At 36.2% G+C, this 24,524-nt stretch overlaps 5 protein-coding genes and 1 pseudogene across 5 annotated transcripts; 2 read left to right on the top strand and 4 right to left on the bottom strand.

The window, feature by feature from the left end:
- The first annotated feature begins 1,660 nt into the window (after nucleotides 1-1,660).
- LOC106354201 (endoplasmic reticulum oxidoreductin-1) lies at nucleotides 1,661-4,347 on the top strand. The gene is made up of 8 exons (XM_013794082.3): nucleotides 1,661-1,998; nucleotides 2,209-2,602; nucleotides 2,682-2,792; nucleotides 3,193-3,311; nucleotides 3,383-3,487; nucleotides 3,559-3,761; nucleotides 3,845-3,971; nucleotides 4,046-4,347. Exons 1-8 carry the CDS (start codon nucleotides 1,828-1,830, stop codon nucleotides 4,229-4,231), a joined length of 1,416 nt encoding a protein of 471 aa, XP_013649536.1. The 5' UTR covers nucleotides 1,661-1,827; the 3' UTR covers nucleotides 4,232-4,347.
- A 503-nt stretch (nucleotides 4,348-4,850) lies between these two features.
- LOC106354202 lies at nucleotides 4,851-5,824 on the bottom strand (annotated as a pseudogene).
- LOC106354200 (kinesin-like protein KIN-14Q) lies at nucleotides 4,851-11,753 on the bottom strand. Its single transcript, XM_013794081.3, has 16 exons — nucleotides 11,481-11,753; nucleotides 10,826-11,406; nucleotides 10,573-10,744; nucleotides 10,376-10,443; nucleotides 10,070-10,280; nucleotides 9,917-9,993; nucleotides 9,740-9,839; nucleotides 9,537-9,635; nucleotides 9,275-9,451; nucleotides 8,900-9,185; nucleotides 8,579-8,740; nucleotides 8,272-8,487; nucleotides 8,156-8,193; nucleotides 7,883-8,046; nucleotides 7,680-7,805; nucleotides 4,851-7,599 (listed from the first exon to the last, which is right to left on the bottom strand). The coding sequence occupies exons 1-16, from the start codon at nucleotides 11,515-11,517 to the stop codon at nucleotides 6,838-6,840; spliced, it is 3,276 nt and encodes a 1,091-aa protein (XP_013649535.1). The 5' UTR covers nucleotides 11,518-11,753; the 3' UTR covers nucleotides 4,851-6,837.
- Nucleotides 11,754-14,338: 2,585 nt separating this feature from the next.
- Nucleotides 14,339-15,064, bottom strand: BNAA07G29970D. The gene has a single exon (XM_013796897.3). The coding sequence runs from the start codon at nucleotides 14,923-14,925 to the stop codon at nucleotides 14,515-14,517; it is 411 nt and encodes a 136-aa protein (XP_013652351.1). The 5' UTR covers nucleotides 14,926-15,064; the 3' UTR covers nucleotides 14,339-14,514.
- A 3,007-nt stretch (nucleotides 15,065-18,071) lies between these two features.
- LOC106357218 (blue copper protein) lies at nucleotides 18,072-19,828 on the bottom strand. The gene is made up of 2 exons (XM_013796896.3): nucleotides 19,589-19,828; nucleotides 18,072-18,591 (listed from the first exon to the last, which is right to left on the bottom strand). Exons 1-2 carry the CDS (start codon nucleotides 19,746-19,748, stop codon nucleotides 18,218-18,220), a joined length of 534 nt encoding a protein of 177 aa, XP_013652350.1. The 5' UTR covers nucleotides 19,749-19,828; the 3' UTR covers nucleotides 18,072-18,217.
- A 418-nt stretch (nucleotides 19,829-20,246) lies between these two features.
- LOC106357217 (RING-H2 finger protein ATL54-like) lies at nucleotides 20,247-23,153 on the top strand. The gene has a single exon (XM_048736181.1). It carries the CDS (start codon nucleotides 22,011-22,013, stop codon nucleotides 22,974-22,976), a length of 966 nt encoding a protein of 321 aa, XP_048592138.1. The 5' UTR covers nucleotides 20,247-22,010; the 3' UTR covers nucleotides 22,977-23,153.
- The last annotated feature ends 1,371 nt before the right edge of the window (nucleotides 23,154-24,524 follow it).

Genomic DNA, 24,524 nt, shown 5'->3' with positions numbered 1-24,524 from the left:
AGACAAGATTTCACAGAAGAGAGATAAGGATGAGTGAGAACAACGTACGAATGAATGTCAACATCGTTTCTGGCCACAGCTGTTTTCTACTCCCTCTGTTTTTAATTATAATTAGTTTTACTTAAAAACACAAATATTTAGAAAGTTGTTATCTAAAAAAATATATCATTTAATCAATTAATTCAACCAGTTATAAAAAGCTTAACATTATTTTATTGGTCACACAATATCCAATACATGAAAAAGGTGCATTGAAATATGTAAACTACTTATATTGTGAAACAAACTATTTTTGCTAAAACTACCTACATTTTAAAACAGAGGGAGTATTAATTTTTAAAAACTTACTAGCTAAAACAAGAGTCACAAAATGATTTCTACATTCTTACAAGCAAGCAAATAAATACGTGACGACAGAAAATTTACAATCAAGAGTTATAACCAGAGAACGACACGAATCAAAGACAAGGAAGCGTAAAAACGTTGGCTTAATGAATTATACCCAAGAAGAGAGGAAGATGCAGAAACATTTTGCATTAGTGGACCATATCCTCATTTGTCTGGAAATTAAAACCCTCACACAAACGACATCAAGGATTCACAGTTGCAAGACACATGTCCCTTACTCTGATCCTTTTAGTTGCTCCAGTTAGAATCACGTATATGCACTTGAGATTTTTTTTCTGTAAAATGGACGATTCTTTTCAATGTTTTAATCACATCACAAGATTAGCTTTTCTCGGCTTGGCCGATTGATATTGTTGTTCATTTATGGAACTCATCACCAAATCTTATATGTAAATAAACCAATTAATGAAGTCGTGTCTCGTTCTCTTTCTCAACAAAACTTTGGTTCTAGGAGTACACAAAGGACCATAACAACATGTTCAAAATAATAAGGATTCAACTGCCTTGTGAGACACGTCGAGATTAGGGCATCAAGCGAAATTAATTGGGTTGATTGCCGATGTGCAGAAGAACATCATAGCTTATGAACTAGGTGCACGGCCCTACTTGGTCCGACCCAAATCATCGTTCTCTCTTTAGCTGATCGAGTGGACTATTGTGTTAAGGAAAATGGTTGACCCGATGGATGTAAATCCATAGGCCCAGGTTTCAATTCACCAGCCCAGGTATTTATCAAATTTTGGATTTGATTTAAGAATTTTTATTGCTGGAGATTCTCAGAAAAAGTAATTCATAAATGATATTTAATATTTTAATCTAGTTTTATTAAATAATCTACTTTTTTAAGTAAAACCATTTATACAATGACATCTGTTAGTAATATCTCAAGAGTTTCAAGTTTTTCATAATAGTGTTTCTTTTTCTCCAACTTTTTTTTTAATTGTTATTATTGATGAGAGATACTGTGTTCAGTTAAAAAGTTAAAAACTCGAGAGGTTGTCGGATAAAGTTAAGGCTAACCGGTGACGTGGCGACCACTAAATCATAAACGACCGTGCGTTGACTGAGACGTGCTAAAACGGCAAGTTGTTTATACGCCGAGGGACAAATAAATGGATCCTATTGGCTAAAGCACGTCACGGGACAAACGAAATAAATATTCCGACTAAAAGGAGGCGCGTGGTAGCCAAACCCGCGCGTCGCGCTGAAATATCAAAACCGAAAATAAAAATGCGGGCATTGAAACTAACGCATCCACATTACATGACTTTTGCTTAATAAGAGCCGAGTCGATCTTCAGACAAAACAACAATGGGGTTTTGAGAATTGTCCGAAAGACGCAAAAAAAAAACGTGTTTACCGTGAAAGGATCTATTTGTCCCAATTTTATTTGCTTTTTTGTATCTTTTCACGATAATTATGGGAAAAGGCGCAATCAAAGAAGGAGAAAGCGAAAGGAAGAGACAAACATGGCGATGGCCTTTGGCGGCTTTGGTCGTTGTCTTATTAGCAGTTGCCGTTAGCTCTCGAACCGCTTCTAATGTCGGTTCCTTGTTCACCGATCGTAATTCTTGTAGCTGCTCACTTCAGGTTCGTGATTTATTACTCTCCATCTCTTTGCTTCAATCTGATATAACGGAATGTGGACAAAAAAGGATCTCAGTTACATGTTCGTGTCTGAATCTGATAAACTTTGTTTTGTGTTGACAAGAGTTAAAAAGTCAAAAGCTTTGGTCTTTGGATTTAGTATAATAAAAAAAACTGAATCTTTTTGATGACATTGTTGGTATATATACATAGGGAAGTGGTAAATACAAAGGCATGGTTGAGGACTGTTGCTGTGACTACGAAACAGTGGATAATCTCAACAGTGAGGTTTTGAATCCTCTGCTTCAAGATCTCGTTACGACTCCATTCTTCCGTTACTTTAAGGTCAAACTGTGGTGTGATTGCCCGTTCTGGCCAGACGATGGGATGTGTCGTTTACGTGATTGCAGTGTCTGCGAGTGTCCAGAGAACGAGTTCCCTGAACCTTTCAAAAGACCGTATAACATCGCAGGTCTTCCTTCGGATAACTTGATTTGTCAAGAGGGGAAGCCGCAAGCTGCTGTGGACCGTACTATAGATAACATAGCGTTCAGAGGTTGGGTGGAGACTAATAATCCATGGACGCATGAGGATGACACAGATAAAGGTAATGTAGTTTAAACTAAAACAGTTTGATGCACCAATGTAGATGTGATGATGATTGGTTATTGACTTATAATGTTCAGGTGAGATGACTTATGTAAATCTTCAACTAAACCCTGAGAGGTTTACTGGTTACACTGGACCTTCTGCTAGAAGGATTTGGGACTCTATATACTCAGAGAACTGCCCAAAATGTGAGTTTCTCTCCTTCTCTATTCGTTTTTGTTGCATCTGGATGTGTCTTAAATCTCTATGCACCAGTAAAAAGCTTTATAAGATTAGGAAAATTTTAAGAAAATCGGATTTTGAGGCTAAGAAAATCCTAAAACTCACTGTTTGGTCATCGGATTTTGCTCTAAAGGATCCTAAAAATACTAAAAATCCTAAAGGATAAGAAAATCGGATTTTGAGGCTGCTATAAATATGGGTCTAAGGATTGTAAAGCTAATTATTCACATAATAATATACAAATCCTAAAACGGGTATTTGCCTCAATACGTTTTGCTCTTTGCTTTCTTCGAGTTTGATTCCCGTTTGTTCACAAAGTTATAGTATTGTGAGATAAAAGACTTGTAATGTGATGGGTTTCTGCAGATTCATCTGGAGAGACATGTCCAGAGAAAAAGGTTTTGTACAAATTGATATCAGGTCTTCATTCTTCAATCTCAATGCACATAGCTGGTGATTATCTTCTTGACGAGTCACGCAACCAGGTTTGTGTGTTTCTGATATTGCATCTCTTCTTGTTGAGTCATGACTGTGACATGTTTTCGTTGAAATTCAGTGGGGACAGAACATCGAGCTGATGTATGATCGTATTCTGAGACATCCGGACCGTGTTAGAAACATGTACTTCACGTATCTCTTTGTGCTACGTGCTGTAACTAAAGTGAGTTAAACTTCTCTACGGTCTTTGATATGCCATATGTGAATAATCTTACTGACTCTTACAACGTATAGGCAACAGCGTACTTAGAGCAAGCGGAGTATGACACAGGGAACCATGCGGAAGATCTGAAAACACAGTCATTGATTAAACAACTGTTGTACAGTCCTAAACTCCAAACAGCGTGTCCTGTTCCGTTTGATGAAGCTAAGCTCTGGCAAGGTCAAGGTGGACCTGAATTGAAACAGCAGATTCAGAAACAATTCAGGAACATAAGGTTCGGTCTTATGTTTCTCGAGACACACTCATATAGAGCTTAATATGTCGGCTAGCTAAGTAAGTTATGTATGTGTTTTGCAGTGCACTGATGGATTGTGTAGGTTGTGAAAAATGTCGGCTTTGGGGGAAGCTTCAGGTTCAGGGTCTAGGGACAGCGTTGAAGATCCTCTTCTCTGTTGGAAATCAAGACAAGGAGGGTGACCAAACAGTGAGTTTCTTAACATTTATCTTTCTGACATAAGCATCGATTATCTGATATGTTTTTCTTTTCTCTTTCTCCAGCTGCAACTGCAACGTAATGAGGTGATTGCACTGGTGAACTTGCTCAACCGTCTCTCTGAGTCGGTTAAAATGGTTCACGATATGGGACCAGACGTGGAGAGGCTAATGGAGGATCAGATAGCTAAGGCATCAGCTAAACCTGGTAGATTAAGAAGAGTTTTGGATTTAGCTTTCTCCTTCTGGTGAAATAATCATTGAGCTGTCCAGCTTTTAGGCATTCATGCTGAATCAAATGGATAGTCATCGTTGTAACAAAATTAAAGAAAAAAAAGAATATCATTATACAAACTCAGCCAAAAGATTTTGATAAAGTTATAAAACAGAAGAAATATAGAGACTCTTGAGGTAAAGATACCAACATATAATATATACCTTTTAGTACTCTTGATGCCCCCATAAACATAATGGTACTCTTGCACATTAGACTTCAAGACTCTGTTGCTTCTCTCCAATCTGGATTAATGGTAATGACAGTCTTTGTTCTTGAATGAAAACCAAATCATTTAATATGTTTAGAAAACAACAAGAATGCAAAATTTCATGTCTTTTTCTAGTGTAATTTGGCATTTTTGAAAGGTCATCAAGTACAGAGTTACAATAGTTTTCCATATCATGTACGGTGTAGTTTAAAAGGGCAAATAAAAATAAGGGGCTTCGAGTTCAATTTAACTTTGATTGGTTAGGTTTAACCAAAAATGGATTTAGGATCTTTGGTGATATGCATATGACATGAGAATTTAGAACTAGATTATCGGATATGCATGGTTTTAATGTAAAAGGTATGTTGTCTCATAAAGCGCCGGAAAACACAAACTTATCTGATTTATTATTATTATGAAAATAAAGACGAGTTCACATACATACGTGCGGGTATTTACATAAAGCGCTGAAAACACACAAATTCATGAGATTTATTTACGAAAGTAAAAACGAGTTCACATATATATACCTGCGGGTATTATCTATAACCCATTTAATCATGGCCATGGACTGGTCTCGAGGATTCTTACATTTCATGATCTTGATCTTTGACTAGTAGAATGGGAACATCCTTAGACCTAACTTTTCAACACGAGAAGTAGCCTTAGTAGCATCATCATCAGCCTTCACGAACTGGACAACTAAGGTCTTAGACTCATCATTGGTCACAAGTAGCAGCGGTGGGGTAGTTCCAACGGTTCCGTATGAGGTGGTCAACTTATAAGTGTGTTTTTCTACCGTAACATTTTGTATCTTAAACTCGCTATTTGGGCTCTTGTGTTTACCACCGATGATAATGGCAGATGAGGAGTCATCGACTGCCCATAACTTGGAGAACTCGCTGCAGACCGGCCAGATGTCGGACATGAACTCGATGTTTATAGAGGTGTCTGTGGTAATGAAGTCTCTGTCGATCGTTTCTGTATATCGGAAGCTAACGGGGATGCCCCGTTGGTTCGGAAGACGTGTTTGGGTGATGCCAAGTGGACAAGACTGAAGTATGTTGGTGGCGGCTGGAACAAGACCACCTCAATCTTTATTCTCTGTCTTAACCGGTAGCATGAAGTATCTTTCCCCGACCTTAACTGGAGTTCCGTCGATTTCTGCAGTGCCGTGGGCGCAGACAGCTGCAGACAAGAGGAGAGTGATGAGAAAAGAGGTCACCGAAGGCTTCTTCATTATTTTTTTGTTTTTTGTGTGTGTGTTTTTAGGATTTTCAGTGAGTTGAGTTGTGGAGTGCAACACACATTGTACAGGTATTTATAGGAAGTTTCTGCGGTTAAGATTTAAAACTGTGTGGTGCATGTGACAGTTCAAAAAAAATCCTGTGGTAAATAAAACCTAAAGGTATCTCTATCAGCAAATATTTTTTGGCTCTTTATTCCCCATCTACGGTAACTGATCGGAACTTCGATTCACGACGAACTAACATAGAAAACAAAGACGAACCATAACTCATGGGAAGAAGATAAGATTTCAGAGCAGAGAGATAAGGAATGAGTGAAACAAGGAACAAATGAATGTTAACATCTTTGTTTCTAGCCACAATCGTTTATCTAAATTTTATTTATAAAAAAATTATTAGCTAAAACAAGAATCACAAAATGATTTCTACAAGCAAACAAATAAGTGACGACAGAAAATTCACAATCAAGATTTATAACCAGAGAACGACAGGAAGCCAAGACAAGGAAGAGTAAAAACAATGTCTATCATTAGTGGACCATATCCTCAGTTTTCGGAGATTAGAATCACACATACGGCATCAAGGATTACACAGTTGCAAGACACATGTCCTTATACTCTGGTCCTTAGTTGCTTCACTGAGAATCACGTATGCACTTGAGATTTTTTTTAATTTTTTGGGGTCAAACACTTGAGATTTTTCTTTTTCTGTAAAATGGACGATTCTTTTCAATGTTTTTAATCATATCATAAGATTTGTTTTTCTTTGCTTCGCTGATTAGCTATTTCTAAGGTATTTTTCGAAGTAAATTTACACTATGCCTGTACGTAACAACACAACAGGTACTTTGTAATCCAGTTGGAGGATACTGAAAATAAACAAAAGTCCCAAGCTTATGATATTTTTTCATTGTTATGAAACTCTCTCTTCTTGAATGAAAACCAAATCATTTCATACCTTTGAATGAAAAACAAAGAACGCTTAACTCACTATACAGTAGGATCAAACAAAATCCACAAACCACACAGGAGGATGATAATAAATCAATCATTCTCCAATCATTTAATTTAATGAAACAAGTTTAAGTCATCAGGTCATTAGAAGAAAAAAAACAGTTTAATTAATTTCAGATCCATCTCTCTTTCTCCTTCTGTGCCTGTTTCAGTGGTGTCTCTTTTAAACCTGCCTTACGAGCATTGGTTAGCTGCACTCTATGAGCTAACTTCCCTCTGCTTCCTATAGACAGCCTAACCTTCTCCATTCCAACATTAATGCCACCTCTTCTCAACGGTTGTTGTTGTTGTCTCGGGGTAGAAGATTTTGTTTGCATTCTCTTTTGCATGCTTCGTCTCAGTATGCTGGTCAGCGTCTTCCCGTTACTTTTATGCAACTTAGGACTGATGCAAGGGACTTGGTTAGTGCCGCTCTTTTCATCAGGCGAGTTTGTGATTGTAGCTTGGCGTGATGACCTTAACGGCGAAGTTGATGTGATTGGGAGGTATGGCGTTGGCGCAAGAGTACTCCTTCTTGGAGCTGGAGCTGGTAGGATGCGTTTTGGACCAACGGAGAATCTTCCTGTTCTCTTTGGTATTGGCAACCGCTCAGCCATGTCCGGATTGTTCTCCTTTTCAGTGAGGTCGTTACACTTGAGGCCACCGTTAGGTAAAGGAGGTAGGTCGTAGCTGGAGGTGCTCACTGTTTCTTTCGAAGATGCTGTTTCATTTGAGGTCTTGTTGCTTCCCAACAGCATGTTTGCTAGTGGTGGCCTCTTTGAGGTGTTGTTTTCATCTTCGCTCTGCTGTTTTGTATGCTGCTCAGCAATCTTTGTGTCTACATGTTGACGAGCTAGCTTCCTCTCCACCAGCAACTGCGATTCAAGTTCTTTTACCTAGCAGAGGAAGTGATATGTGATGGTTTCAGCAAATATGAAAATGTTATTCTTGTGGTTATGGTGAGTTATTGTTTTACCTTTTCTTGAAGGGTTTTGTTCTTAGTGTCTCGCTCCTTGACTTTTGCTTCTAAACCGAGCATTGTTTCCTCCATTTTCCTCATCTGTTCGTCTTTTCCTTTCATATCTTGTTTCCATTTTTCAACCTAATAAAAAGAATTACCACAACGCAAATCAACACTTGAATGATTCGATCACACATATATGGAGATGTCAAGCTTACCATTTGCTTGTATTTCAAGAGTTCAGTATTGTCTAACTGCTTCTTTGCAGGCCCCAACTCTATCCCTCTAACTCTGCTAGCAAAATTCAGTGAGCATAGCGTTTCACTGTTGTCCTTCTCGTTAGGACTGATTTGTACAAACATGAGGGTCTTCGAATCTCCTCCTGTCAAATACCAGTCAATTTTCATCATAAGCTCCATAAGAGAAAAGTCAAGTGTAACATATGTAAAGCAAAGATATCAATTGATTCTTTGAGAACAAAGTTAAAGTACCTAGAGAATCCTGAAGTAAGTGAGTGAGCTTCGAGTTTCTGCAAAGACAATGCAAACCAAGAGTCAAGTTGGATGAAAATTGGTGACTGAAAGGAAAATGAATATATCATATTAACCTGAAAGGAATGTGGGAGCTTTTGTTGGCAAGAGCATATATAACGTCACCAAGAGCAGATAAAGATTTGTTGATGTTTTGGGTCTCCTTGAGCCGTTCTCCTTGCACTTCTGTCTTTGCAACCCGTTCGCTTCCTGCTAAATCAACTAACCACAGTTTGCTCTTTGTGCATTCTCCATTCAACAAATTCTCCCCTTTTACCATCACGCAGTGAATGCTGTACAATGAAGAAAAACTACATTTAGATAGCTGATCACGGAGAGGATTTTCTGAAAAGGAGAATTAAACTACAAAACAGATGTGCAGACCAGTGAGATCGGCTGCTGTGCTCATTGGCCGTCGTTTTCCCAACAGCCCTTGCATTGCTTCCTGTTTTCAACACATCCCAAACCTCCTCCATGGTTGACACGCGTGCTTCAACCAATCCTGGTACGTGGTGGCTTCCTTCATTCACTTGCCTTATCTCAAACCTGCAAACAACCGTGATATGAATTTCAGTTGATGAATGTCGAACTAAGCAGAAACCATTTTGCCGACTTTTAGTTCGAAAACAGCAAAAAAATTACTTTATAATATCATTCATGAAACATAAAGTTATAATCAACGAGTCTACAAATTTTTAATTGTACCTTTTCGCTGCAGATGCATTTTGTGAAGCAGGGACCAACAAATCTCTTATTTGCTCGTTGTAAACTTCCAAGACACTGACCGAGATCTCATAACTGTAGCGGTTTTCTCGTTCCTTCATTATTTCGAACAGATTCTTCAGAGTTCTATAATTTACACCACGGTTATCTTGAGTTCCCTCCATGGTAAAGGTTTTCCCAGTACCAGTCTGGCCATAGGCAAAGATACAAACGTTGTATCCATCAATGACCGATGTAGCAAAAGGAGCAGTATCCTCAAAAACATCAGCTATAAAAAGAACAAGAAACGACCATGTTGTGAGATGATTTTTACTGCAAGGCAAGTAGCAAAGGGAGATAATGGATGTCAAATATCACCTTGGGAAGCGTTAGGACCAAAGACAGAATCGAACTTGAAGCTTTTCTTGGGAAACCCATTTGACATGACTATGACCTCTCCATTTTTGGTTGACTCAACATCGATTCCCATTGACACTCCTGCTTCAATTTCTTCAAAGTTTAGGGGGCGACACCTGCAAAAGACTCTGATGTTTCCTGAAGGAAAGAATGATCATTGTGTTGTTAGGCTGCCATTGTAAGAAGGTCCCTCTAAAAGTTACTATTGGATATAAACACAAACCTTTTAGCTCTAGTATCTTGTTGTATAGTTCTTTCCTCTCTTTTTCTCCCTCTACAAATTTAGCTTTGAGATTTTCATGCAATTCTGCGTCATGCTTTACTGTCGGAAACAAATGTCAACGAATCAGATTTGCATACGCACAAATTTATAAAATCTTTATAGTGGTTGTGATGTGTCCAAATGACAGAAAGATCAAGACTCACCTCTGGAGTGGATGTGAGAACTGAACACGTTGATATCTTGGACTAGCGATTTGTATGTGGATGCCTCCTCCAACAGCTTAATTTGCTCCATTTTCATAATCTATGGATGCAGATTCGTTAAAATGAAGCATAACATTTTGCAGTTGCTGATAGTATCTTAAAGTTTTCTTCGGGTACCTTCAATTTTCTTGTCAAATCTCTTAATGAAGAGAACCATCTGCTCTTCTCTTTGACTTGTCCCTCCACAGCAAAGGCTAGATGTAAACCAGTACTGAAATATTAGCTTTCACGCTTGTAAATAAGTAAGCAATATGAGAGGGATGTAAATACCTAAAGAACCAACATGCATCGACTTGCGCATTAGCTCATTCTGAAGCTCACGGAGAGAATTCAATGCTTCTTCGCATTCTCTACTCTTTCGTTGATTCTCTTGTTTCAGTTCGTCAACCATTCTCTTCATGTCCGCCATCTCTTTCTTCTGCTGCTCACAGTCACTACTCACCTCAGGGGTCTCTTCTTCCGTACCGCAGTCCACATTTTTCTAAAAAAATAGTACGACATTTTAACAACCTGCAGAACTTATGTACACTCAAACTAAAGTAAAAAAAAACTTCAAGCTTGTGGAAGATCTCTCACTTGAGGAGGCAGAGACAGAACAGTGTCAGTTTTTCCTTTCACCGCTAGCACTCCAGTGTCCCCACCATCTGAAAGATAAAAATTGAAGCTTGAATAACCAAGTAAGTAGCTCTGTTCTATGGTTCCCAGTCACCATTAAAAAGAAACCAAAACAAAATCTAGTCAAAGACACAAAAAGGTAAGAAAGCAAAACATACAAGTAGCCGTTGCCTCCTTCCTAACAGAAATGCCACATAGAATTGCGGCTCCTATCACTCCTTCTAACCGTACAGTTAACTCTCCTTCCACACCAACGAGCATCCTCAGATCAGAGATCACAAAAGGTGTATTTGATCCCACTTGCGAAAACAAATCAAGTCCGGATATAACCTGCAATAGTTTTCAACTGAATCACAAACGATAGATATGTGATGAATAATAAAAAAACACAAAGAAAAGCTCAAGCCTTGCCTTTGCTCCTTGAATAAATATATCGAAAACTCTAACTCCCGCGGGACCTTCAGTGAACTCAATTTCCGCGAAATGCAGATCAATAAAGTAATCCCCAGGATCCAATGCCTTAAACATATACGCAAAATCACCAACTCTAGCCGTCCGATACAACAAAGCCTCCTCCTCGCTGCCAACAACATCATCAGTCATCACAGTCCCACCTCCACTAAAAAACTCATCCTTCAAGAAAGTCACATCCCCCACAGTCACATCCTCGTTTATAGACCCCGAGTTAACACTCATCACAGGCGTCGTCGCGTTCCCAGGCGGAGAAGGCAGCTCAAAGGAAGACTCAGGAGACAGCTCAAACTCAAACGTCTGATTAATCGCCGAGAATTTAACCGATCGAGTTTTACGTCCGTCGATTCCGTTCTCCAGAGAAAGCTCGGTGGAGAATCTGAGCTTCTTAGCGATCTCCGGCGAGTCTACGTAGCTTCCTCGAGGTATATCAGGCGAAACGCCGCAATTGACTAGATCGGGAGATGCTAGAGAGAAGCCTAACGCTACGGGATCGCTAGATTGTTCCATATCAACAACATCTACAAATCGAAATCCAGATTCTAGTGTTAAAACTTGGGAATACGTAAGGGACGAGAGTTTCGAATGACTTTACCGTTACTCAATTCGCAATATGAATCCAGATCTGCCATTGTTAGAGTCCTTGAGCTCGATCACTGTATCTTTTAAATTTATTGAGAGATCGGTGAGTGTGGAGAAGAGCAAAGAGGAGGAGGAGAAGGAGGAGAGAATATTGTGTGGTTAACTTAAGGTAAGTATCGGACCCCGTTACGGTTATTTTTAACGTTATTAGACGACCGTTTGATTCTTTTTTACTCTCCTTTCAAATTTGAAATTGATTTCCCGGGCAGACGGGCAATGATTGACCCGCTTTTTTAACGGGCAGGCTATAATTACTTATACTTGGGCTTTATAACGGATTCCAAGTGGACAGGAGATAACTGAAAATAAAATTGATTATTTTAGTTATCAAAGACAACTTTGGTAAGTAAGCCTACATGTAAAGATTAGTTTGTGGATTATCGATGTTATTATCTTAGAATTTCGACCAAAAAAAAAAGAATTATCGATGTGAGACAGCTGCGTGAGGCAATCAGTTTTCGTACTTGGATTGCGTATTTATAATTTGGCCCAATTAGTTCATTGTTCGTTTTGATAACGTTGCTTCAAGCCCAAATGTACAACTCTAAAAACATTTTACAAAATAGATTTTTCCTTTGAATATGGCATTCTGAATTTTTTTTCAGGATGATTTTAATTGGACTTTTACAAACCAGATCTTAGAAATCGGAATAGAAGGAAACATCAGAAATAACGAGAATGAATATTGAAAGTTGTAAAAAGGTATAAATCAAGGCTGATGTTTAATTTATTTATTTTTAATTTATTTTTAAATATGAAGAATATTTAAAAAAAGGGTATAAACCAGATCCTAGCATATGTTTAATTTATTTATTTTTAAAATTTGAAGAATAAAATATTGCACTTCAAAGAATTAACCGTATTACTTTTCAAAACTAGGGTTGCATTATTTCTTTTATTCGGAGACCGGTTCCGGGACCAGCACTAAATAGTAAATAGTAAATACCAGTAAAATGTATCTCATGTAGAAACAAAAGTACTAGACAAGGATGGTCTAAGTAAAAAGACCAGGATGGTCTAAGCAATAGACTCGTATAGGTTGGTTTTGAGAATGTTCATTTAACTTAATATATACGCATATTCTAGAAAACGTATTTGGTTGGCTCAAATTTGTTTTCTTTGAATTTGTACGTACTTGATTGTTAATGTTAATTTATAGTTCTTCACTCGAATATAACTAAAACGCTAATCAATGATTACTGATGAATTAAATATATGTATACTAATGTTCAAAGAACTTTCACCGGACTTCATCGGTGATCATATAGTATCTTCGAAGTTCCAAGACGCGCAACACATACACATCTATCTGTAAATATTTATGATTGTATGCATCAGACATTAGTGGTACGGCTAAATTAATAATTAGAACAGCTGTATGTGATATGAAGTGAATCATATGATATTGAAGTACAACACGTCTTTGTCCTCTTACCGTACATTCTTTCTGGCAACTAGAGTAAAAGTCATGCGCCAGCCTATCATGTCATAACTCTTATTTATTTATTTATTATGCATTTTATTTCCTTAAACATATCCCATAAATGTGCATTACACAGAATGAAACGTGAAAGGTAATTATTTGGGTTTTTTCCAACTGTTGTTCTGACACATACCTACGTGTTTATGACAAAGATGGCAATTTTTTTTGGGGGGCAATATGTCATACAAATATAGGAGTATAAATAAGTTATTTGAAGCGTTATTAATCAAGAACCTGTGGCTCAAGTAACTAAAAGACTCGACACGTAGGTCAAAATGACATACCTAAGTACACTCTACGAATATTCTTGTATGTTTTAGACTTCCAGTCATGGTAAACATTTTAAGACCGGTAAGGATATTGGACTTTTCATATATATCAAGAATTTCATTAGTGCTTAGGTTTCAAACTAAAACTATCTTGGGTTATGGAATAAATTTGATGTGTATATTAATTTAATTCTGTGTGAAATATATCAATATTGAATTAGTTAATATTAATTTAATCATGTGTAAAATATATCAATATTGAAATATGTTAATATCAAATTTATTAATAAGTTAAGTGGTGGGGTTGTTTGAATCTTCACCAACACCACCATTTCAGCTGCATGTGTTCAATGCACTATAGACCGCCTAATCTAGGGCCGTCTGTTCTCCTTTCCATCACCGGATAGTTCACCTTCCATGCTTGAGTTCTACTTTTCTAGCATTCGGCTTCTTTGAAGCATATGGTTGTGTTTAGTTTTTTTTTTCATTTGTTTAATAAATTGTAACCAACATTTAAAAAAATAAAAATGGTATAAATTTTAACATTTCATCCCCAGATGCTGAGAACATACAGTATTTTTTTTCATATTAACGATATTCACAACTCACGCACAATTTTGGGCAGAAAACAATTTGGTAATATACGTTTTAAGAAAACAATTTCATAATATTTGATCCTATTATATAATGGTTCGGAATGTAACACCGTATTTGAAGTTAAAATTGACAAAACTCAAAAGTAGTTTTTATACACGAAATTTATGTTGTAATTAAAAAAAATGTAAAATATATTACCACCGACATAGTTTACAACCAGAGACTTGTAAATTTTTCTAAAAGCTCTGAATTTCGTTAATTTTTGTCTAGTAAGTTCATTAATGTTTCTATTTTAAAAAGCCTAAATTTTGTTTTTAAAAGAATGATTTATTGCATAGATTTTCATAAGACTTTTGAATTGGTGCATGCAGATTTATAAAACATATATAATTATTGGTTGTAAAATTGTTTATGTAAATTTTTTAACAACTATAACTTCATAATAAATTAGCATTAGAAAAAGATGTGTAATTTTGAACTTCCTTTATTGGGTCATTGACATCAAGATTTAAAATATTAAAATCCAATTTTTTGGTTATAATCTTATGCAACTTCACTGATTCTCTGACCAAGAATGAATACACAAAAGGAATATACTCGTAGTATGAATAAAAAACTTTGAAAATAAATTAAAAAATCTAATCTACTATGGATCCAAGCAGTAATCTGAACAAGCTGTGTTTCTTCCCATCCTTCTTCTTCTCTTTGTACCGATATTGCAATGGAGACGAACAAGAAGAGACCGAAGAAGATGAGTAACAAGACGAGACCGATGTGGAAGATGATGCTGTTGATGAGCAGTGAGACGACGCCGTTTGAGCTGCGTTCTTAGTGTAGTCGTAATACTCTACCTTAGAGAGCCTCTCGGTGAGACATAGGGAACATACTCCAGGAGACTGTCTGTGTTTCGTGTGCTTCTTGCATGAGAAGTTATTGTCTGAGTTTGAATTGGGATTGGAGTTTGATCTCTTTCCTTCCGGGTTCTTTGATTTAATTTCTCTTCTTGTTCTTGATCTTGATCCACTGGCGATGAGGAAGATGTTTGCCATTGCTTGAATCTCGTGAGCTCTGTATGTATTTTAATGTTTCTTGTTACTTTTGTTTTCTCGGCTCGTGATTGTACTTATAGGTGCTTTGTGTAGTAATGCAAAGCTGGTTTTGATTTTCCATGAAGTTTCCAAGACCCTTCTCTTCCTTTCTTTTAAACATTTTCATTTAAAAAGAAGCAAGGAAAAAAAAAGATTTTTTTTTAATTTTCAAAAAAGGACTAAAGAAAGAAATGTTTTGGAGAAATCAATGTAGGATGGCCCCACATTTTACTTTTTATCGATTTTTCCGTCTTAATCTTTTGTCTTTTTGGTCAAGGATTATTTATTTGTGTTTACCAGTGATACAATAGTAACGACACTAATAAAAAACTTTAAAAATCAAATTTGTTTACTAGTCACCATCAATTGGTTCGAATTTATTAATAGCTAAAATAACTATAGATTTTGTTTGTATATATGAATGAAAAAAGTTGGTAACTTGGTAAGTAGAAGCAGACATTATTAATTCTGACCAAACTTTTTGTTCCATTGCTGTGTTTGGTTTAGTTATGAGATCTGGAGTGGTTAGAGTGTATTTTCTTAAGATGGACGGCTTTGATGCATTGAAGAATCTGGTAGGTCCATCTAATTAGGTAAGTCGGTGGGCCGATTTTCATGGGCCTTTATAGCTCAAATGTGCTCCGAGGTCAATGCCCATCTTGCCGACTCTTTCACGGTGGCGAGACCGTGTGTCATCTGCTCGTGACACATGCCAATACTTTATTTTTTCAGACAATAGTTCGTGAACAAAGTTCAAAACACATGTATTCACACTACTAGATTATTATTAGTATTCAAAGGTTCACACTTTGTCTCCAAAAAATTATTTATTTATAGAGAAAGTCTTAAAGTCATTAACTTATATCGTAAAGCGTACACAAAAGTAACATTTGTACCCAAAAAAAAAAAAGCATACACAATTACAGACGAAAATGTGAGATAGCAATGGTACTGTGGAAGATTCATTTCATAATTAGAGATTAGAGCATGCGCATTGGGAGTTTAAAGGGAGGGGGTCACACGTTTTCCAAAAAAAAAAAAATATTAAAATAAGCATAAATGAAGACTTCGGTTCGTCCCGCTTCTTCCGCGTGAACCCGGGTCGTGACTGTTCAGCGGGCCCCACGCCACGTGGCGGCCCGCTATTGATCACTTTATTTAATTTTTTTTTTTTTTAAATCAAACGAAAAAAAAAAAAAAATTAATTTCCTGAACTTCAACAAGCGGTTCACCGCTGCGCATGCTCTTACGATATATATACTGCGGGCCGGAAATGAATGTGTAATGTGGCAATTGATTAGTATTTTAAAGTTTGGAATTTTGGGTAGGTGTTAAAACCCATTAAGGCCCTGTTCGTTTGGTCACCCAGGTGTTCCATCTGGGTGAAGATGCAAATCGATGTTCGTTTAGTGCATTATAATGCTACATCCAGATGGATCATCCAGCTGAATTTTTAAAAACTCATCTCAAATTCTCACCCAAATGAAGGTGAGTCTTGATGGTGCATCTGGATGCAGATGCATCTAGTTCAGTCCAAAATGATAAATGACAAAAAAGACCTTTTAAAATCAAAATATTATTTTTAAAGCGTAAATTCTATTTTTTTGCAAATACATTTTTCCGCTATAACCAAAAAATGCATTTTCTCGCAAAAACGGAAAAACACACTTTCTTCTCAAAACCGCAAGATGCATTTTTGCGCAAAAAACATAAAACCCACATTTTCATTAAAACACATTTTTCGGCTAAACTAGTAACATCACACTTTTCGACCAAAACCCAAAAAAACGCATATTCCCGCCAAAACTCCAAAAGCATTTTCCAGCCAAAACCGCAAAAAAATATTTTCCCGCCAAAATCGGGAACAACACATTTTCTCGCCAAAACAAAAAAAATGCATTTTCTCGCCAAAACCAAAAAAACACAATTTTCCCGCCTAAACCGGAAAACAGAATTTTCCGCCAAAACCGGAAAAAGGAATTTTCCCATCAAAACCGAAAAACACATTTTCCCGCCAAAACCGGAAAACGCATTTTCCCGCCAAAACCGGAAAACACATTTTCCCGCTAAAACCGGAAAACGTATTTTTTCCCGCCAAAACCGGAAAACGTATTTTTTTCCCGCCAAAACCGAAAAACGTATATTCCCGCCAAAACCGGAAAATGCATTTTCCCGCCAAAACCGGAAAAAATGCATTTTTCCTCCAAAACCGGAAAAAATGCATTTTTCCGCCAAAACCGGAAAAATGCATTTTCCCGCCAAAACCGGAAAAATGTATTTTACCGCCAAAACCAGAAAAATGAAATTTTCCCGCCAAAACCGGAAAACGCATTTTCCCAGCAAAACCGGAAAAATGTATTTTTCCGCCAAAATCGGAAAAATGTATTTTTCCGCCAAAACCGGAAAAATGTATTTTCCCGTCAAAACCTGAAAAAAAAACTTATTTTCCCGCCAAAACCGGAAAACACATTTTCCCGCCAAAACCGGAAAACACATTTTCCCGCCAAAACCGGAAAACATATTTTTCCGCCAAAACCGAAAAAGCGCATTTTCTCGCCAAAATCGAAAAAATGTATTTTTCCGCCAAAACCGGAAAAATGTGTTTTCCCGTCAAAATACTTTCCCGCCAAAACTTCAAAACACACTTTTTCCGTCCAAACCGCAAAAATGTATTTTTCCGCCAAACCCATAAAACGTATTTTTCCGCCAAAACCATAAAAATGCACTTTTTCGCGAAAACACACATATTTCCTCAAAAACCACAAAAATATTTTCAACCAAAATCGTAAAAATGCTATTTTTTCGCCGAAACGTAAAAATTTATATTTTAGTCATTTTATTAACAAGTCCACCTGGATGCAGATGGAAGTTAAAAAATGACAAGCAAACGAACATAGTTGCATTCAGATGATTCATCTGGATGCATGGACGAAATGAAGAAACGAACAACACCCAGATGGAGCATCTGGATAAGACATCTAGATGAACCATCTGGATGCGTCTTCCAGATGTACAAACGAACAAGGCCTAACTAATCGAGAGAACTATCTCAGGCGATGTCTCCGGGATCAGTTCACTGCCTACACAACTGCGTAACCGGGAGTATATTGGGCCAGTCACAAGCACATGTAATTAATACCATAGAATAACTAAATCACAACAAGAAGCATGTAACAATAAAAATAGGACTAATAGCACTGCCTCTAGCCTGACTTTCAAACGAGCCAAACCACACCAATACACTTAAAGGCAACTAAGAAAGAGCCAAAGCATATAATAACGCAACTACACAAGTCACAACCAAAGCCTGGAACGGCTTCAACACAGGAGTGGCAGAAGCAGTAGGAGCAGCCTTTCCGCCTTCTAACGTCGGAGAAGGTGTAGTTTTGGCAGTGGCCCCGTCCCCACCACCGCCGGAAGAGGTAGCTGCACCTACGTTGACAGAGAGCTTCATGCCGCCAGTGCAGTGGCCGGGGATAGCGCAAATGAAGTAGTGAGAGCCAGATGTCTTGAGAGCTATGCTTGTGGTTCCGCTACTGTCGGAAGAAATTGAATTCCCCAATGTGCAACTTTTGTAGTCACTTTCACTCACTTCGTCCACCGTGTGACCCGCACCGTAGTTGAACACTATAGGCAACACAATGTACACATACATATATCACAACTACACATATGATCACCATTGTTATTTTTTTTTCGTTTGAAAGGTAAAACTTTTCAAATGTAACAAAGTTTTAATATTTTCATTAAAAGAATTACGTTTTATATAGTATATATATTCTTAGGGCATCTCCAATAGTTATTCATTTTTTTTTCTCAAAATAAAGTAAACTCAAAATGAATTTACATTTTACTTCAATGGTTTCCCCTCATTTAAAAAAATAATTAAATATACTATGTTATTACCATTTATTATTAATACAAAATATTGGTTATTATTTTTATAAAACTTACAAATTTTATCTAAATATGATATTATTTTAATTCAATCTTCATTATCTACATAAGTTTAGCTTCTAAAAAAGATACAAGGATTTATATAAATATATAATTATATTATAAAAATATTACTAATTACATTAAAAGTATAAAATAAATATTGAGTTTCTTAGATATAAAACAAATTATATAAAAGTTTTAAAAATAATTTATAAATAAAAAAGCTTAACACAAAATGAGGATAAACATCAAAAATGAAGTAAAATCTTCTCCAATAGGGCATCAATTTTTTCCTCAAAAATAATGCACTATTTGAAAATATTTCCCTCATTTTTGATGTCTTCCTCCAAAAATAAGGTACCATTGGACATGGTCTTAAGACACTCTTTTCCTTTTTCTCAAAATTCTATAGTAGAATTGAGTTTTATCATATGCTATTTTAAAGTGAAAATGAAGTGATAAGTAAAGCATGCAGTACTTCATTTTTAGAGTAATATCATTACTATACAAAATGAAAAATATAGTGAAAATTGAAAATATTTTACTCTAAAATTCATTTTGAAGTAAAAAAATTTGAAATATAGTTGGAAAAGCTCTTAATTAGTGTGAAAATTTAAGATGTACATGCAAATGCATATATTAGTACAAGCAAATAATATGCATAATAGAGAGGCTATGTACATACCGATTGTATCGCCAACGGCATAGGGTTTTCCGGTAGCCAAGGAGCTATAGTCATTCCCCAGCGACCATTCCACAGAATGAGTGGCTGAGGAGGCAGGTGTGACAGCAGCAGTGAAGAAGACGATGGCGAGGTAAACAACAAGTGTACTCAAGTTTGCCATTCTTGTGTATGAGTGTAACAGTTTATTTTAAATGAAAATTATGTGACTTAATTAAAATCCTTGTGAGTTGTAAGTAAATTTATAGAGAGAATTGAACCACACAGGTATGTTGGAGTTAGTAGAGAGTTGGGTCCACTTGCCCTCCAACTAATGTTTTCATCATTTCTGTTTTGAAATCTTTTTCATATTTTGGGATAAAGACTTGTTCCTCCTCTCATCTTAGCTTTAAACATACTCAACAAAGGAACACCTCAAGAATATGGGGTCATGGGGTTTGGTGACAGATCATGAACACTCAAAGGGTCTTTTGTAAGAAGATAATGATGATGCAAACCAAAATAGTTACGATATGTCATCAAAATCCCCTTAATGATTCAATACGATTGACCAAACCAAAAGAAGATGAACTAACTTTTCTTACGAGCAATCACTAGGCTTTTCAACAACTGAAATCGAGTATGTGACGTAACTATATTACTTTACTTAATTTCTTAACACTAACAAAAGAAAGTGGATACGTGACCATGTCTTCGAGTCCTAGACCTTGATATATTTAAAATGTTTGCTCTACTATAGCTGATTTCTTATAACATTGTGTAACTAATATTCAGTTAGTATGACAAGATACACAAAGGACTTTTCTCTTTTCAAAATCAGTTCTATGCAAAACGTGTAATTTTCTTGAAAAAATGTGTAACAATGCTTCAGTCATACTAAATCTAAAATCTAAGTTACTAAAAAGGTGGTAGTTTGTTTGAAAAACAAAACATTTCTCACCAGAAAGCTGCAAGATAAAGCATGTATGTGATATGATAGAGACCCTGCAACTAGTTCATCAGACTGCCCTCATAAAAATAATTTATCAACCAGACCATAATTCATGATTCGTCTTCGGCTTTTGACAGAACACTCAATATTTTTTTTTAGCAGATTCATATAGGCCTCTTTATCTTTTCTTTTTCTGACAGCAGATAGTAGTAGACTATATGCCTGTTTAAACTGTGAGAATGGTTTTAGTTTAGGCCCATGAAATTTCACAAGTTTGTTTGAATTGTTAAGAATATAAAGAAGCTTCCTGAAAATAAAAGAATTTTCATTACACAAAGGAAGACTTGAGAGGGGAATACAAAGGGTATTTTCGAAAAAACCAAGTTGTTAATATTGACAGCAAGCCAAATCTTAGTAAAATATTTAGTTTTGTTTCTAAGATCTTCCTAAAACGAGGCCTAAGTTGTAATCTACAACTCACGCATTTGTGTTTTCAGAATTAAATTCACTCCATGCCAGTCTGTTGTTCTGATGGGGCGTGGAATGAGGCTTCTAACTGCGGAGGAATGGGATGGACCCTTGTCACCGCTGAAGGATCTTGGCCTTCTATTGGCTCTTCTGGCCGCTCTCATGTCATCTCAGCCCTTGTTGCGGAAGCTCTAGCTATGCGAGATGCTCTTCGATCAGCCCTGACAATGAACCATTCCAACCTTCTTCTCTGCTCAGACTCACATGTCTTGATCTCTACCCTCGTGTCGGGCCTGATCCTTTAAATTTATGTCTCGTACTGCATGCAATGCAAATGTTGGAGCAGATGCTTTGACAAAAGCAGCTCTTGCTAGTTTTATGTTTGATCTTTTGTTAAACGAAGACCTTGTTAACGTTTGATAGGCTATATAAAAGACCTTGTCCAGAAAAAAAAAATGAGCAACGACACAAATCATTCTCAATATTTTGTAACAGAAATAAAACTCCACGGTTCAAAGTATTCAAATCATATCTAGTTTGTGTTACCTGCTATATACATCACGTTGTGTCACTACTAATCTGTGATATTAAAGAAAATAATTCAGATCTAACATTTATATAAAGTAATATTTTTCTCTATCGCAGTCGCAAAATATTATACTAAACTACATTCATATATTATAATCTACCGAAGGCCAAAAAAAGGGATAAAATTTAATTAAATCTCCGAAAACCAAAGAGTCAAAAGCCATCAAAGGTAAAATATGGCTTTCATGACTAAGACTCTCCACCCAGGCACCCATTAAACAATTAGACGATGCTTCAATTTGGCAAAAGAACAAGTCTAAAACCAAAGATCAAAAGAAGTTTTCATCTTTCATTCTCTTGAATGAGAAAGAAACCCAAAAATAATCTCAAAACTTCTTTCACATTATAGTTCAGTTAAACATTTGCCCTAACAAATCTCTTTTGATCTCAATTCCTTGTAACCCAAGCAACCAATACCCTTTCTCTTAGTGTTCTTTAATGGCTAAGAAGAGACATAGAAAGCTCTTCTCTATGTTAGCATCAGAGACTAACAAGACATTAGATTGCTCACTAGGAATCTGCGACCCGATTTGCCCTTATAATTGCTATCAAGAACCTGATTACTACACCCTATCTCCATGGTCATCTCCACAGCCAAGCAAAGCTCCATCTCCATCAATCTATCAACCCTCTCAAGACCCTTCTTCTTCCACAGAAGCCATAACCATCATCACTGTTACAGGTGCGGCCTTAGCCATCCTTCTCACAGGATTCTTTCTTGTAGCTAAATACGTCACAGAGAGCGTTAACCGATCCCTCCGCGAAAGACACCAGTCCCAGAGAGATCTTGGTGACGACACATCTGATGAAGAGTTTCAAGATAGGGAACAAGTGGATCATCCAATATGGTTGATCAGAACAACAGGTCTTCAACAATCGACCATTAACTCGATAACGATATGTACTTACAAGAGAGGAGATGGGTTGATCGAGAGAACAGATTGTCCTGTTTGTCTAAACGAGTTTCAAGAAGACGAAAGTCTTAGGTTGTTGCCTAAATGTAACCACGCTTTTCACATCTCTTGTATCGACACTTGGCTTAGGTCACACACCAACTGTCCTCTGTGTCGAGCTGGTATAGCGATTATTAGTCCACCGTACGCTGGTCCGGTCGATGTAGCTCCCGGAGGGTCAGGATCTCGTTTGGAGAACGATGGAGTTGGATCCGAAACAGAGACGGACGAGCAAGTTAGGGTTTTGGAGGAGTGTACTATTGATTCACTTACGTGTGCAAAAAGCCACAAGGGAAGTATAGAATTTCCGGGAGATGCTAGCGAGAATGAGAGTCAGAACGCTACCAGACAAGAGAACAGAGACATCGGGGATGAAGCAAGCTGCTCGGAAGCTCGAGCTTCGATGTCAACATGCTTCAATACGAACAAGAGTTCGGTTTTTCCGCTGTAAGAAGTCTTCCTTCTACTACTAAGTACTAACTACTAAACCATTTTTTGGAACGTATTAAAAGGAGGAAATTGCAATACAGAAATGTTTTTATAAGTGTATGTACATGTAACTCCAAATAGAAACGACAATAAACTGTATCTCTTTTTTCGGAAGTGTTTGCTTATGTTTTTTTTTTTTTCCATATACTCAACACTATTGAACTTTAATACTAAACTAGATTTTGACCCGCGCTTTCAAAAGCGCGGACTAATGTTTTGAGAATTTTTTTATATAATCGCATTTTTTATTTAAGTAGATCTGGACATAAAATCTGTAACTCGATGTTCAAACCGAACCCAAAAAAAAATTTGATATGTATCCAGTCTTAAATGTAAGAAATACCAGAATGAGTTTTGTAGGATGGTACAAAACATATCCGAATATGAAGTGTTATTAATCAAACCCGAAAACTCAAAAAAAAAAGATCGGAATGTCCAGATAAATACCCAAAAATTTATTCTGTATTAATAATATTGATATCTTGGGAAAAGAATATTAATTTTAGAGGTTATTATAAATAAATGTAAATAAGTTATTAGAGGTTACTTTATTTGCAAGACATGTTAGTTTAGATTTGAGTAAATTTATTCTAAATGTGGTTAGAATATTCTTTTCCACTTGATTTTGTGTTGATAATCAATAGATATTTAACTAATAGAAATTACAAAATTGAAATGAATGAAAGTCCGGAATTGTATTTTTGGCTTGAATAGATAAAAAAAACAAAACATATCTAATGTAATAGGTCAACAATGATAAATTTTGTAATTTATATGATCGAAAATTATATGGAGATAATATTGTGTTCATAATAGAATTCTGTATAAATAAGAATGTTTGGTATGGTGAATAATGATCAAATTATGAAAGAAATTGATTTCTTCCTGTGGCAGGTAGTGATCGTAAGAGAAGCAAATATAATACCTAGTTAGAGTTATTGTATTATTTTCCTATAGTAACATGGTCCAATTAGAGTTATTGTATTTTTATTCTAATAGTAAAGAATCTATCGGTTTAGTTAGTATAAGTTCGGATGACATTAGTAGATAAGATTTTGGTTTAGTTTAAGTAATCTGGTTATATTATTTATAAAAGGTGAAAAATATTATGTAACAAACATATCTAACATACTATCAAAACTGAAAGAGTCCAAAATTTAAAATGAACATTTTTAAGTAGATTTAAATTAGGACTCTGTTTTAATAGATTAGATATAAAATAATATTTGCAATGTCAATCTTCCTATCGGGATTCCGGAACTAAATATGCAACATGAATCCAAAGAGGCATATCCAGACATAAACTAAGTACTCACTCGCGACTCATATAAGTTACACCAAGTAAAAATGTAGAACAATTAGTTCATATAACTATCATATTGGGAGATATATATATCCTTCTATCAAACATATATAAAGAATATCAAATGTATTTAAAAAATCTAGCATATTATGATACACATAGTAGTGGAAGAGTATGAGATCCAAAAAACAAATTTACTTGGTCTAA

Source organism: Brassica napus, chromosome A7 (assembly GCF_020379485.1).
Source record: "Brassica napus cultivar Da-Ae chromosome A7, Da-Ae, whole genome shotgun sequence".
Classification (NCBI taxonomy): domain Eukaryota; kingdom Viridiplantae; phylum Streptophyta; class Magnoliopsida; order Brassicales; family Brassicaceae; genus Brassica; species Brassica napus.
This window is presented reverse-complemented; position numbering and strand designations above follow the sequence as displayed.